Source organism: Musca autumnalis, unplaced genomic scaffold, assembly GCF_047663935.1.
Source record: "Musca autumnalis isolate F117 unplaced genomic scaffold, ASM4766393v1 scaffold_1, whole genome shotgun sequence".
Classification (NCBI taxonomy): Eukaryota; Metazoa; Arthropoda; class Insecta; order Diptera; family Muscidae; genus Musca; species Musca autumnalis.
This window is the reverse complement of record NW_027411644.1, coordinates 232,104,248-232,119,923: the sequence shown is the minus strand read 5'-3', so window position 1 is coordinate 232,119,923 and position 15,676 is coordinate 232,104,248. Positions and strand designations below refer to the sequence as shown.

The 15,676-nt window shown below is 33.2% G+C and overlaps 1 protein-coding gene across 4 annotated transcripts in view; it reads left to right on the top strand.

Annotated features, from left to right (window-relative positions):
• The window catches only part of LOC141389204 (uncharacterized), a 642,359-nt gene that overhangs the window by 509,896 nt on the left and 116,787 nt on the right, over positions 1–15,676 (top strand). For all 4 annotated transcript variants that reach the window (XM_073960367.1, XM_073960370.1, XM_073960368.1 and 1 more), the window contains one exon: positions 6,612–6,690. In XM_073960367.1, coding sequence (XP_073816468.1) covers positions 6,612–6,690 — 79 coding nt within the window. The remainder of the gene's footprint in view (positions 1–6,611; positions 6,691–15,676) is intronic.

Here is a 15,676-nt window from a genome sequence, read left to right as displayed (position 1 = left end):
CATTTGACCACAGAATTGGTTGTAATTTGGTATTTTGGGTCTTCAGAGGCCAGAAAACATTCCTACCGAGTTGGGTTATATAGGTCCACGTTTTGGTATAGGCCCCACATAAGGCCCCTTATAAAGTACGCGTCATTTTAATATATTTTGAATGTATTAGACCCATTTGACCAAAGAATCGGTTGTAACTTTGTATTTTGTGTTTCCAGGGGCTTAGAAACATTTCTACCATAAAATGTTTATATAGGTCCACGTGTTGATATAGCCCCCATAATACAATATCTCCCAATTTTCGATATTTTGAACCTTTTAGCCTCATTATCACACCGAGATGGCTGAAATTTGGTATTTAGTCTTCTTTAGGCGTATAAAACTTTCCCCCAGAAATTTGTAGTTATAAGTCCACGCCATCATATAGCCCCATACAACGGTACCTTCCGAGTTTCGGTATTTTGAAGGTTGTGGCCACATTAATCCACCGAAATGGCTGAAATTTGTGGTGGAGGGTATAAAAAGTTCGGCCCGACCGAACTTAACGCTTTTCTTACTTGTTCAATATTTAAATGGAATAACAGTTATTTAAGATATTAGTAGGCAAAAGGTCATTCATTCGTGCAACAGGAAATATTTTTTGAGAAAAATGGTCAACAAGTCAGAATCCCAGTGCACTCAATATTGAATCTGTGTTATATTCGTCGTATTCTTTAGTACTCGTATTGGTTTGGAAAAATTCTCTTTCTACGACCTGTGCACAGATTACTTTGCTAGTGCCTGAACCCAAGCCATCAGTTTCATATTTCACTCTTTGATAGAATTTTGAGACATTATTCGGGCTAATGTAATGTACATCTCGATTTTTAGCACTGCCGCTTTTCAATTTTTGTCCTTTCTCCTCTCTCCTGTTCACCAGATACCTCTCTGTCTGTTATACAAGTATGGATTTTATAGCTACTTGAATGGAGTGCACTGTGTATTAGGCCAGTTGAGTGGAATATGCAGTGGCTATCAGTTGTGATTGCAGCTTATCGATGTCCAACTTCCGCGCAGTATCTGTTTGTACCTTATTTGCAACGTTTTATCGTGTACGTACAGTCTGTCGCAAAAATTAGTATACACCGTTGAAACCAAAATGTATTAGGGATAAATATCACTATAACTGATTGAAAACAACAAACAATTAGTTTTATTTGATAGACAAGAAGGTTGTCTTCCGTAATAACAATTAAAAGTGCGCAATATTTGCATACATTAGCAAATGTACGGTTCGAATCCCAAAAAGACCAAAATTTATGTCGCAAAAGTTAGTATACAACGGAGAATCCTCGTGGAACTGTGTAAAAAATTCTTGATATTTTTGAACAAAATGAAACTAAATCAATACTTAAGATAATAAAGAGTATATTAATTGGTTTTAATGGCAGTTATAGTACTTATAGTGACAAGTCCAACGTACACTGGATCGTAAAATCCACAAAAATTGGTCATCTACAAATACAACAACTGTAGCGGCAAAATTCCGAGTGTTATGTCCTGTTTATGAATTCTAAAGCCATGAAATGCTCAGAAAAGCTCTAAAGTTTCAATTTGGGGTGATCTTGATCGAGTTTCGTCTTGTCCTGTTTGAAAAAACGGACATTTCTTGAAGGAAATCCATTCTTTTGAGAGTATTGCCCTTTTGAAACATGTAATAATCCTTAATCCTTACACATAAGGACTTTGCTTTTGAGTCAATTTTCTCACAAATGCTGCCCCTTTTCATATTCCCACCAAAAGTAAATAGTAGGAGAACCTCAAGGTCCGTTGTAAGCCCTACAGTTATACTGTCCTACCGGCCTTTCAGCAGTATCGGACATGCTTCTCGTACCTAGTGTATAATTTACTACTAATGTCTAATGAACTACTTCTAACTGATCCATTTAGTTGTATTTTGGTCCTAAGTGAAGCGAACACAGCTTTTCAGAACGTTTTTGCACAATCCATGCGTTATAACAGCAGAGAAAGCTCTGTATTAAAATTTTAAATTAGCTATCATATCCTTCTGTGGTGGTGGAGTAACACTGTAGAGCTTACACCAGAACTTGAGGTTCTCCTACTATTTATTTTTGGTGGGAATGTGGAAAGGGACATAATTTGTGAGAAAATTACCTGAAAAGGAAAGTCCTTTTGAGTAAGGATTAAGGATTATTACATGTTTCAAAAGGACAACGGCCTCAAACGTATGGGTTTCCTTCAAGAAATTCCCGTTTCTTCAAAAGGGACAAGTCGAAACTCGATCAAGGTCACCCCATGTTGAAACTTTAGAGCCTTTCTGAGCATTTCATGGCTTTAAAATTCATAAACAAGACATAACATCCGGAATTTTGTCGCTACAGTTGTTATATTTGTAGATGACCAATTTTTGTGGATTTTACGATCCAGTGTACGTTGGATTTGTTACTATAAGTACTATAACTGCCATTAAAACCAATTAATATGCTCTTTATGATCTTAGGTACAGATTCAGTTTCATTTTGTTCAAAAATATCAAGAATTTTTTACACAGTTCCAGGAGGATTCTCCGTTGTATACTAACTTTTGCGACATAAATGTAGGTCTTTTTGGGATTCGAACCGTACATTTCCTAATGTATGCAAATATTGCGCACTTTTAATTGTTATTACGGAAGACAACCTTCTTGTCTATCAAATAAAACTAATTGTTGGTTGTTTTCAATAAGTTATAGTGATATTTATCCCTAATACAATTTGGTTTCAACGGTGTATACTAACTTTTGCGACAGACTGTATGTACATATATTGGTTGTAACAAGGTATTGATTTCTCGTTCTTGTGGGTTCCTCAAATGACACCACGAGGACGTCATTGTCCACTTGAGATTAATGAGGGACCAGTAAAAGTACTGGGCTTTGCCAACTTCCGCGTAGTTGCTACGTTTTATCGGGTACGTTCATATATTTGATTTCTCGTTCTTGTGGGTATCTTGTCCCTTGTATCTCACTGACTTTAACGGGTGCTTAAGGGAGTTCCTCAAACGACACCACGACGACGTCATTGTCCGCTTGAGATTAATATGGACCAGTATAAGTACTGGGCTTTGCCGATCAGTACCGTTCCATGGTGTATTTCATCCCCTTCGTCATCCTTACTTATTTTATTTATTTCAATTATTTATAATTAAAATTTAAAAATAAAATATTTGATAAAATCAAATTGTATTTGTTTTGTAAATAAAAATATTTGTTATAGTCTTTTTTTATTTATGAGTTTATTCGTTTTATTATTGTTCACGGTGCGCCTTAACTAATTTTAAATGGAAGGAGCTTACACCAGGGAAGTTTTTGCAGATTCTGAAACTACAATTCTCATAGATGAGAAATATCAAGAAACAAAAAAATCGACTGAGGAATTTTCAAATAAATCGCGATTTAGAGGTTTTAGAGGTTTTTTAGGTTTTCACGATTTTGCTTGAAAACCGTGAGTCCTATGTAAATGAGCCTAAAGAAAATGTTGTAGCTGTGGAAATTCTCCACAAGATTTACCTTTGTGATATTTTCGTAGGTTTTATCGTTTTTGAAATATATAAGTTCAAATTGAGACAATGCTGACTGTATCGCCTCCTTATAAAACAATGTCATTACTGCAATTTTCCAAATTAAACTTATATATCTTGGAAATGGTACAATCTAGGAAAAAATAAATCATCCAATCTTGTAGAGAATTTTCACTGCTTCAACATTTTCTTTAGTCCCATTTTGATATGACTTGCGGTTTCCAAGCAAAATCTTGGGGATTTAAGAAAAAACCTAAAAATTTGAACTGAACCTCTATATCTCAAAAATGGTAAAACATACGAAAAAACCTAAAGGTCACTCTTGTAGAGAATTTTCACAGCTACAACATTTTCTTTAGACTCATTTCGATACGACTTGCGGTTTCCAAGCAAAATCTTGAAAACCTAAAAAAAACACCTACGTAAATATCATTAAGGTCAATCTTGTGGAGAATTTTCACAGCTACAACATTTCTTTAGGCCCATTCACATAGGACTCGCGGTTTCCAAGCAAAATCGTGAAAACCTAAGGAACCCCTAAAAATTTGAACTTAAATCGCGATTTATTTGAAAATCCCTCCGGCGATTTTTTTTGTTTCTTGATATTTTTCATCTATGAGCATTGTAGTTTCAGAATTTGCAAAAACTTCCCAGGTGTAAGCACTTTCCATTTAAATTTGGTTAAGACACACTTCTTTTTCCATTTATAGATTTATTCGTTTTTTACAGTGTTTTATATTATCTTTATGTTAATTGTAAAGGCATTAAAATTTAAAGTTTAAATATTCCTATAAATAAAATTAAACAATTTCCGGCCATTGGGATTTTATGTTTTGAATAGTTATGAACAAACATCTGTATATATTTTTGTACATAGATGGAACTGTGAATATAGTATGTCAATTGACGGACTTTTTATGTAATTTATTGTAATGCATTTAGTAATAACTAACATGCATATTTTATTATAATATATTTTAAAATTAAAAAAGTAAAACTATGAAAATGCGTACCTGTTGTATTAGTAATTTTATATCGCTATCTCTCTCTATCGACCCAAAGTCATTCTGAACTTCATGAGAAATACATACCAACAAAACTACAAATTGTGGTTTGATGAAGTTAAATGCTTTATTTAAAGGTTACTTATTTCCTAAAAGCTGTCTTTGGTTTGGAGAACTGTATTCATTCAATGTTGTAAAAATTGAGATTAGTGGTTTATGCTATATATGTGCCAGCATTTGTAATGTCCTCCTTTCGAAGTTTTGTGCATTATTAAAAACAAAAATATTAATGTTAAAAATGTTAAACCTTTCCATACACAATATTGTGTATTCTACTTCATTTGTATAGTGTTTTTATTGTGTAAGTTTTGTTTTTATTAAAAAAAGTACATATATGAATGTATGCATTTTAAATAAAAATAACTAATTTTCAACTCAGTACACGTGCATGCACATTAGGGTGATTAGAAAAAAAGTAACACAAAATAAAAGCCCATCAAGATACAGTGGTCCGAGCCAAAATTATAAAAAACAAGTAAAAGAATATTTGTCGACGTAGTCCATTTTGGAGATGTATATTGTTTTGGGAGTCATTTCTTTTCGATAGATATCGTGCCCTCCAGTCATTTCAGTTATTTAGAGCTTTTGGACCACCATTTGAGGAATCACGGACTTGCCCACGAGAAATATAATATCGCTGTAAACAGGACCACAAGGAGTAAAATCGGTAAAAATTTCCAAAAGATCTGCGAACTGACCATAAAATGTTGAACTTTTGTGTGAGAGGTACTCGAAGGAGTGGTCGGATATAGTCTATATTTGAACTTGACCTATTTGAAGGGTCTTTCAATAAAAAATAGTCTTGTTTTATAGTTTCAGGTTGACCTTATTAATTGCATGGTTGCAATGGTTGGACCCATTTTTGACCGCTCGTTTCGTAAAAGTGCGACCACAGTGCAATTTTCAAAAATATATATCCCTATTAAACATGCATGCGTTTGTTTAAATAATAACTTTATTATGGAACACTTTGACTATATTCTCGATGCATATATAATAAAGTACGAATGAAAACAAATGGATCCATATGAACAATACATGTGCGTACGACTACTATACTAACCTACAAACTCCCGTATACTTTTAAATTAAACTTATTTCCTTCTTGTGCGTATGTACATTTGTAAATATAGCATCTACACATTTTGATTCATTGTTATTGCTATGAAAGTTATTGTTAGATTGTTAAATTTAAAATGATTGTTTGTGTCTTATGGCAGCAGAGTGTTATACACAGGGTGTCACGACCAGAACAATAATAGTTCTGGTATTTTTTGATTCGGTGTATCTGACTAGTGCATACATAATAGTTCTTCCAAACATAGATCAATTTCAGAAATAGACTTTATCACTCCACCCCTTCGTGTACGTACACCACTAACGTTTTAAATTGATTGATGCACTTAGCATTTCGGGAATCGTTTTGAAATAGTGCAAGCTCATACTTTCTGAATTAATGGACCAAAGCCTCTAATCGTGTATCCGATTTGAACGAAATTTTGTAAATCGAAATATCTCTTTGGGAGTACAACCTTGATTTGACACCCAATTACTAATTTTTTTTCCGCACATCGAGAAACAACAACAAACACAAACCATGTTTTGGGAGGTGTCTAGATAGTAGTGGAAAAAGTGTTTCGCCAATTGGCCAATTGGCTTGAGCGTATGTTTGGAGAATAATGATAAATATCGCATTTTTATTATTAGGCCAGAAATGTATCTAGTACTCCTCGTATACACCTTCTCATCATATGAATGCATGTATCCCATTGCCCGTGTTAAATTTGCAAAACCACCTATCATGATTTGGCAAACTCACTTTATATTTTCTGTTCTAGTACTAACCTTCGAATAGCAATATTCCGAAAACGTCTTCACCAAGCAGCAACCTGTAAAGCTTCTCATCTTCATTTTTATTTAATACTTTAAAATATAATACTTAAATTTTAATTATTTTAAAATTTTACTAAAATCATTTTCTCCATATTTTTGTTACAGTACAAAAGGAAGGCGGGACACAGCTCAAATTAATGATTGAATATCCAAATAACATTAAAGCGTTAATGAAACCAATGAGGTAAGTAGAAATATTGTTTATATTCTAATTTTACAAAATTTACATAATTTATATATATAACAAGTTACAAATTATGCTGAAAAAATTCGATTAGGGTCAACATTCTAATTTTAGGAAGATAATGACCAAAAGCATAAATCACACATTGTTCGAAAACGGATGTTATATAACTGTCCTAAAGTAATTTGAATCCTATAGCAAATTTATGGAATATTTTGGAGACAAATATTAGAAGTCATAAAGTTCAGGGTTCCTGAAAAATGCTTTCCAAGATGAATGGGGGAAATTTCAGATATCTTGCACCGAAAATTTAGTTAAATCTATGCCAAAAAGGCTAAAAGATAACAGGTATAATATCCTTATACCAAGTGCTAAAAACATAAGAAGTCCTTTTTGTTTAATAAAACTTTAAGCGTGGATACTTTTAACTGTGAAGTAGAAATCGATGTTGTTTAACCATTTTTATTTTTTATACCCTTAGCATTTATGTTAACGAGGGTATATGAGGAAAAGTCAAAATTTTTTAGTTTCCATGAAGCCAAGGTTTGCACTATTATAATACGCGAACTATTGTAGTTTACCAGTAACTATGACTATTGCTGGATTATTTTAGATGTTTTTGTACAAAGCTCAAAAATTTAGCAAAAAAATTTAATTTACGTGGTAGTTACGACCGCGTAAAGGAAAAAACATAGGTAAAAACACGTTGAAGCTAAACAGGTTTTTTACATTGCTATTCGATTTCTGATTAAAACATTCAAATGACGGACATCTGTCCAAAGTAAAAGTAGGAGAATACAAAATGAAGATAACACTTCTAATGTATCACTTTCCAAAATTTCCACTGCATCCACCTTTTATGGATGCTGACATTTTGAAGCCGGATTTCAGGTGTTTTTTGTATTTTTTATGTAACTGGGACGCGCATTCGGATATTTCGAAAAACCAATTATAGGATTAAATAACTCGCGATTTCGCATAATCTGATATGTATATTGAGTATGTAGCCCACACAGCAGCAGAGTAATCTACTGCCAAAGGCCAAAATTTAGTGTGATATTTTTTCTAAAAAACCTATTTTTTGGGTACAGTATTTACAATATCGTTTTGAGTGTGCTGGTACCCCGCGATTTTTTAGTTTTTCGACGATCCGGATCATATGAATCACAGATCATAAAAATCCATCTACTAGAACGGCGGAAATGGCTACTGCAAAAATTGAAAAATTTGCGAAAAATGTTTTTCAAAATATCGCTGACTAATTCGCGTTTTATGTGGATCGTTTCCATTTCAATGAAGAAAGTGAATCATCACTCGCGTTTGTGCGAAAACAGCGGTTTGAAAAATTTAGTGGCGTGGGAGCTGTATCCGATTTATCCAAAAAATACTGTGTGATGCTACATCCACGGTTCTTGATGGATTTTATTGAAATATGTTTAGATCGATGTATTTTTTCACGGTTGATAGTGAAATCGGATGCGCATAAAAAGTGTATGCACTTTGTGCAAAATATAAGCGTTATATAGTTTGTTGCACACTAAACTGCAGACGATGCTACATCTTAGCGGCCAAAGTAAATCCTGGCAAAGAGAAGAATTCGCTGTATTGGTAAACCGCATGCGCATCAAGTGATTTTTAGGATTTCGCGATTTACACGCATTTCAAAATGAACATTACCCGATACAATTTTATTTCAAGATTATACCCCATTTAAAGGAACCCAACATTTATTTGAAAGATATCCATATCTTCTGCTAGATGTTAGAGTGTTTTCGAGAAGTGATTAGAATAAAAAATGTGATTTATTGCGTGGAATTTAACTAAAATTGAAGAAAAACTCCGACCTATTTTTCTTACATTTTGTTCAACTAACTCACAAAATAAATTTTAATAAATATATTTTTTTGTTTTCGCTATAATATGAAAACCACTAAACGGATTTGTATAGTTTTGGTTTCATTTGAATCTTCGCGATGTATAGATTACGTACATATTTTTTATATATTTTTCAGAGGCATAAGCAGGTTGAATTTTATTAAAACAAGTTGCAAACTACCAATTGTTTGGAATTCTTTCCTAATTTCCGCGAAAATGCACAACTTTTTCACTAAAGTTATGGGACCTCAGTAAACATATAGTATGTAGGGAGCCCCTAATTAAGAGATTTTCTCAATATAATGATTAGAGTCTTTTAAAGAGTTTTTTCTTTTTATCAGAATTGAAACCGCCATAACTTTTGCGCGCAACAACCAAAATTAGTATCACGAACAGATTTAAGAATGGCATTTTTTTCCCAATCTATGTACCAAAAATCTTTCATGTAGCTTAAAAAAAAAATTTTAATTTTTTTTTATGGAAAACTAAAAAATTTTGTCTTTTCCTCATATATACTTTCATACGGACAAAATGTGCCTCATCGAAATAATGGTTTAAGACCCCAAGTATGTTTGGACGAAATCCATTTCAGACCATTTGGAGTTGATATAGCCATGTCTGTCCGTCTGTCTGGCTGGAGCGCACAATAACTCTCAAAAGGATCAACCGATTCGGTCCAAAATGTGGCTTTCGTAATATTTTACTTACTTAGTTTAACAAACTTTGTTTAAGTTCGAAGATGGGCAAGACCGGTCTATTCATTCCGGCACCTCCCCCACAAAAGTTCGAAAATGTTCGCAAAATGTGTGCGCACGACATCTCTTGAAATGAGTAACAGACTTATATGAGGTTCCAATATGTACTCAATCGGTTTACTCCTTCGGGAACCTCCTACACAAAATTTAGGAAAACTTCAGTTTAGGACCTGCTCCCCACCCGCTTTGATTTTTTGTTGTACCAACTTTTATTCACTGTCCCCTATACGACGGTACAAGTTTCATCAGGGGAAAATATATACTTCCTGAGAAAATAGACTGAAAAGTGCAAAAAAAACCATATGACACCGTGTAGTAGTGTTTGAAGCGCAAGATAACTTTTGAACGGATCTGCCGATTCGGGCCTTCGAATATTTTGTCCAAACATAGTTTAAGTTCGAAGATAAGGCATATCAGTCTACACATTCAGGTACCACCCCCACAAAAGTTAAAAAAATGTTCGGAAAAATTGTGCAATCTATAGCTCTTTATGGGAATAACCGATTTGGTCCATACTTAACACATCCTAATATATCTACCAGATGTATGTATATCAGGTTCGAAAATGGAATATGTATTTGTCCACTCCTTCGGGTACCTCTTACACAAAATATCGCATAAGTTCACTATAAGAACTGCTCTCGAATCACTTTGAAGTAACTTGCATTCGCTGCATTAATTACGACGCACAATGGTTAAGGAATCGATTTTCCAAGCCAAAAATAAAAATTTTGTTTTGTCAAAGATATTTAATTTCTATATGGGATTCGATAGTAAACATATTGAAAGTAAGGAAACCCAAAAATTAGGTCAAAATAATGGAAGGTGCTGGCGTGGTGTGCCCCAAAAGACGAACATTTTCCCCATTTTTGGCTATTTCTTCACTATAACAGATATTGTGTTCATTGTTTAGTTGTATGGTAGGTAGGATTGTGGCCTTCAAAAATAGTTTTAGTAAATTACCGTAGCGTTTACACAACATGAGCTATTTTATTTTTCCTCGGGTACGTAATTTTATGAAATTTCAACAACATGGAACAAAGTTCCGTTTCCACAGAAAGATCCCCGAGAGTCTCCCCTTTCAGCCCATATATACTTTTGTACCCGCCCTGTTCCGTCCTTTTAACACTTTTTTCAATTTATTGAAATTATGTGGGCAAAAATGTGTGTTTTTCTACACTGTTTCCATATGAATTACAGCTTTTTGACACAAATTCACATTTTTTTGAGTATATGAGTTTTTTTACGAGTTATATAAATTTTATAAAAATACAAAGAGAAATTTTTTTAATTTTTGAAAAAATTTAAATTTTTTTTGTACAAATTTTTGAAAAAAAATGTCGACATTTTTTGGAATTTTTTTTTTAGTTTTTTGGTAATTTTATTGTTTATTTCTTGGTGTTGGTCCATCTCTAATACATAGGAAGATATAAAAACCACAAAAACACTCATATCTTGATGAAAAATATTTAAAAAACTCACAAGTTTAATTTTGACCCTGATTTTCTGTGCAACTACCAGACCGAATGTGACTGCTTATTATTCGTAAGAAAGCTGATTATGTTATCTGTCTTACAAAAAAAGAATTATGAAAATATCTCTATTCGTTCAACAGTTACAGAATTTTGACCAGGAAAAATCGATTCTGAACCACTGCGCTGCGGTAAAAGCTTTTTCACGGCAAGTCTATACTTCTTAAGAAAACTGCTTGAAAAGTGTTAAAAAATCGTATATACCGTATATAGTGGCTGAAGAGCACGATAAGTCTCGAACTGATCAACTGATTTGGTCCAAAATTTGGCCTTCGTGATATTTTGTCCAAACATAGTTTCAATTCTAAGGTGGCCAATACGGGTACACAACTTTCGGTACTTCCCCACAATATTTAAAAATGTCACTAAAATGGTATGCACGATAACTCTTGAACGGGGCAACCAATTTGGCCCAAACTCAGGATCTCCTAAGATGTTGTCCAAATTTACATGAACTTTTAAATTGGCCCATATCGGTCCTCTCCTTAGGGTACCTCCACCACAAAAGATCAACTTTTGTGTCTAGCTGCAGTTTTGGGTCTGTTCGAAGATCCGTTGGAAATTTATACCGATGCTGTTCGTCGTGGTCCTGTCTACAGCGATATTATGTTTACCGTGGACATGTCCAAGATTCCCGGCATACTGGTCCAAAAGTTATACGACGATCCACTGAAATGAATAGTGGGCGCGATATCGATCGGAAAGACATGACTCCGAAAATAGGATCCACTTCCATAATGGACCATGTCGGTCCATTCTTGAATTGCCTCCTCCTCAACACTTTTAAACTTTAAACCACATTTTTGTGTCGGCAAGCTCAAATATCCAAAAAGGGCCACATAATTCTTAAAATACCCTATATACATTACAGATCTATATACATACAGATCTGTTCGTAGATGAAAGCCTAAATTGACATAGGCTGACGGTATGTCTCTGTCCGCAAAGCCGACTTATACTTTTTTACTTGTTTATCTGAATTTAGGTGAATTTTGCTAATATTATTTTATGTTAAGATACTAATGTAAAAATGTAAAAAAAACACAAAATCGTTTTCATTGATTTACTCTTAGCAATCGCAATTTTAATGAAAGAAACTAAAGTGGATACTTTTGACCGTGACTCACTGTACATACATACACAAAGCGAAGTAGGGGATTACGGTAGTAGGAGGTTGTGGTCAAAGAAGTTGTTTGTTAAGGTAAGATACAAAGGTAGTGACAAAAAAGCCGACAAAGAACGGCTAAGCTAAAAAAGGCAATTTCATTTGAATGAATGAAAAATACCCAAAAATACTTAAAAGTCTTTAGATCTTACATAATGTTTTCAATATAAATATCTTTTTTGATTTTCTAAAAATTTAAAAGATATAAAGCTTTAAAAGCAAACATAATTTTGATTAAATTGTTAAAAAAAAAATACTTATCATCTGGTTTCCAATTAAACATTTAATATACACAATTCTACTTTAGGTAATTATGAGACTTCAGTTAATGCAATTTAAATGTAATGCTACCGTACTTATGATGTCGATCGTTTTCCTTTTTTGTCAATAAAATAAATACAGAACAAATGATATAGGCATTTGCATTGTAAATTCATTGCAGCAGTTTTAATTACATTGCAATTTTAATTTTATGGTTCGTCTGTATATTCATCAGTATGTTGCTTGTCCACACAACGAAGAATATTTCATGGCATTATCAATCAATAATCGTGTAGGTTAAATGCGAAGAACAAAAACATGGCACAGTGGAAGACAATTGCAAAGAATTTGATTGGGTATAGCAGTAAATATAGTAGGATATAGGATAAGATTCCCATTGTTTTTCTGTTTAATCATTTCATTATTATTGAATTATATACACATATTCCACCTATTATATACACATATTCCCTATGAGAGAAGTCTCCCTTGTCCCTTATGGGATGTTTGTGGAAAATTATTATTATTCCACCTATTGTATTAGTTTGATGCTTTAATGATTGCTAAAATGTTTGTACTTAACTCGAAAAGATCAACTTGCCATTTTATAGTTCACCGACTGACCCATCAACAATTTATTCCTCCACTGTGGGCAATTTCAATTGTATTTTTAGTGTAGCCATGTCTATAGAGATTTTCTTTAGCCATTTTCAGCAATTCCGTCAAATTGCCAATGACAATAAGATAATAGCAATCATTCAGGACATTTATTTTCACCTACATACTCATGTAAATAGTACATCTGTATGTATGTGTGTATAAGTACGTACATATTCATCATCGACACAATACAATCATTCGTTGACATTGTTGTTTGGTATTTGCCATGGATTGACAATTATTCATTCAATATTCGCACAAATATGCACACAGGCGTACACATTTAAGAATAAGGATTCATTGATTGCTTCTCTACAGAGAATCATTAAATGTGTTTTTCGCATTATTACGCTGTTGTGTATGTATGCGTCTGTGTTTGCAATTCTTATGACAGATTACATGTCATTCTTTGTTTCGTATCAGTACAACGAATATCGCTACTACTGAAAAACGCAAACCCGTCATTGTCTGGTTGACAAATATTTGTTGGCGCTTTAACTTCGTTTCTTTCATTCGACATTGTATTTTATTGGCAATTGCTCTGATATAGGGTTATAACAGAAGATTTACAAATTTTAGCGTGCCTATTGAAATGTTGGGTTAAGACAATGAACAGAAGTAAGAATTCGAAATTCTTAAAAGGAAAAAAAGTATTATTTCTTTACTTCCACGTTTAAATTATTGATCGGAGCTCATATCACTACCCTTTAGTGGACAAACAACAATTCTTTAAAGAGAATTAAATACGATGTGAAAATAAAACAATAATAAGCTTAATGGTCATTTACTGTTTTATCAGCTCTTTATAAACCATGTCAATGCTTGTAGTATGTGGTAAATGAAATATAACCAATCCTACATTGGTTATTGGTTTTGAAAAATTCTTGAAAGTTCAATGTTTAGAAATAGGTAGTTCCAGAGACATTTTATATCGCATCTCTTAAGACGTTTAGAAAGAATAAACTTTCTGGTCCATAAATCTTTTTTAATGGTTAATATTATTCTTCAACTTATCTCAACCAGTAGTGCGATTCTCTAACTTATTTTTTTTCTTTGAGTTACCGACAAAAATCGGTAGAATTAAAAGGCAAAATTATAAATGAAAAGTTCAAATAAAAGTTGACACCACTCTTTCTATAGGTAGAACTTTACGACTACTATTTATTCGTCGCTAGCTTACCGAAAAACATCGTTAATTACCGTAACTATAAGCATTTTTATCTTACTGACTTTTGTCGGTAACTCAAAAAATTAAGTAGAGAATCCCACTAGAGAGCATTACTTTTATTTACAACTCTATTATTTTTTTTTGTTTTTGTATTTTATATAAGCAAACCCGGATCCACGTTGCTGGCCCGTATTATTGTTTTTAATGACAACCAATTGTGCTGTTTAGGATTGATAATTATCCCTGCTCCCACCTTTATTCTAACACGACATATTCATAAAAGTAAAAATAAATTAAAGTCAAATGCTTTCGCTTATTGAGAGGTATAAGTCTTTAGTTTTTCATTGCTGATGGACATATTTACACTTTTTGTACCGTTGAATCTCACCATTTAAAGAAATTTGTAAATATATCGTTTTTCCTAATAGATGAGGTACCGTGCTAGCTCAGAAGTTTATGCCTTAGTGTACTACGACGACACATTCCAAAAAAATTATGAATATCGGTTCGTTAGTTTACGAGATATAACATATTTAAAAAGTGGTCGTGGTCTGGACTTCAGACTCCAACCATGAACATTTGATGGGGGACACAACTAGCGTTGCCGCGCAAATTAGATTTCAAGTCGATGCGTTTATAAGTTTAGCAAATATAGCGATTTTAAAACTGTAGGGGACATTTCCAAACATTTTCTGAAATTTTCATGGCACTAGATTCAGTAGTTTTGGAAGTACAATGAATTAGTGTGAGTGGCGCATTGTCATCAGTTTTCAAGATATAGCATATTTAAAGAAGTGGGCGTGGTCGGGTATTTCGGCTTCAAAAAAGTACTTAGGGTCGGAAACACAACCTCATTGTTTCGCAAAATTAATGTTTAAACCGATATGATCATAAGTTTTACATATCGTCGGTGTCATGCTTAAGTGTTCCATACGTCATTTTCCCGTTTTGAGATAATCGCATTTTATTGTTTGCGTTACAACTGTTTGGATCTGACTGAAGAAATTATTTATATTTTTGACTAGATTTATTCGTAATAGTATGTAGAACATCTTTGCCAAAAATTAGAGGAATATCTTTTGGAATATAAAAGTTGTAGAGAGTTTTTTAAAAATAGAATTTTTGTCGAGTTTTTCCATATCCACACTTATGACACATATGCAAAATTTTGTAAATCACATGGAACAAAGTGACAAAAAATTTTCCCATCTATAAATTCAAACCATCTAAATCGAAAAGTTCTGATGTTTGGAATGTGCTTTTAAAGCTGTATGTTATTATAATATTAATTTCAAACCTGAAAAGAACATCAGATTTCGGGCCGAAACATGGTTATCTCTAAAACTGGAGCAGATAGGAAAAAATACGACCAAAAATTTAGAAAGAGCATATGTAACAAGTAAGAGAGTATCAGTCGGCTTTGCCGACAGAGATATACCCTCAGCCTGTGTGGATTGAACCACATTTTTTCCCAAAAAAAACTTATGTTCTTATTGTGTGGTTTTCAAAATTTTGGGCTTATGAACCTACAAAAATATGGATTGGATTAAAGCTCAACAATTTGCGGGGG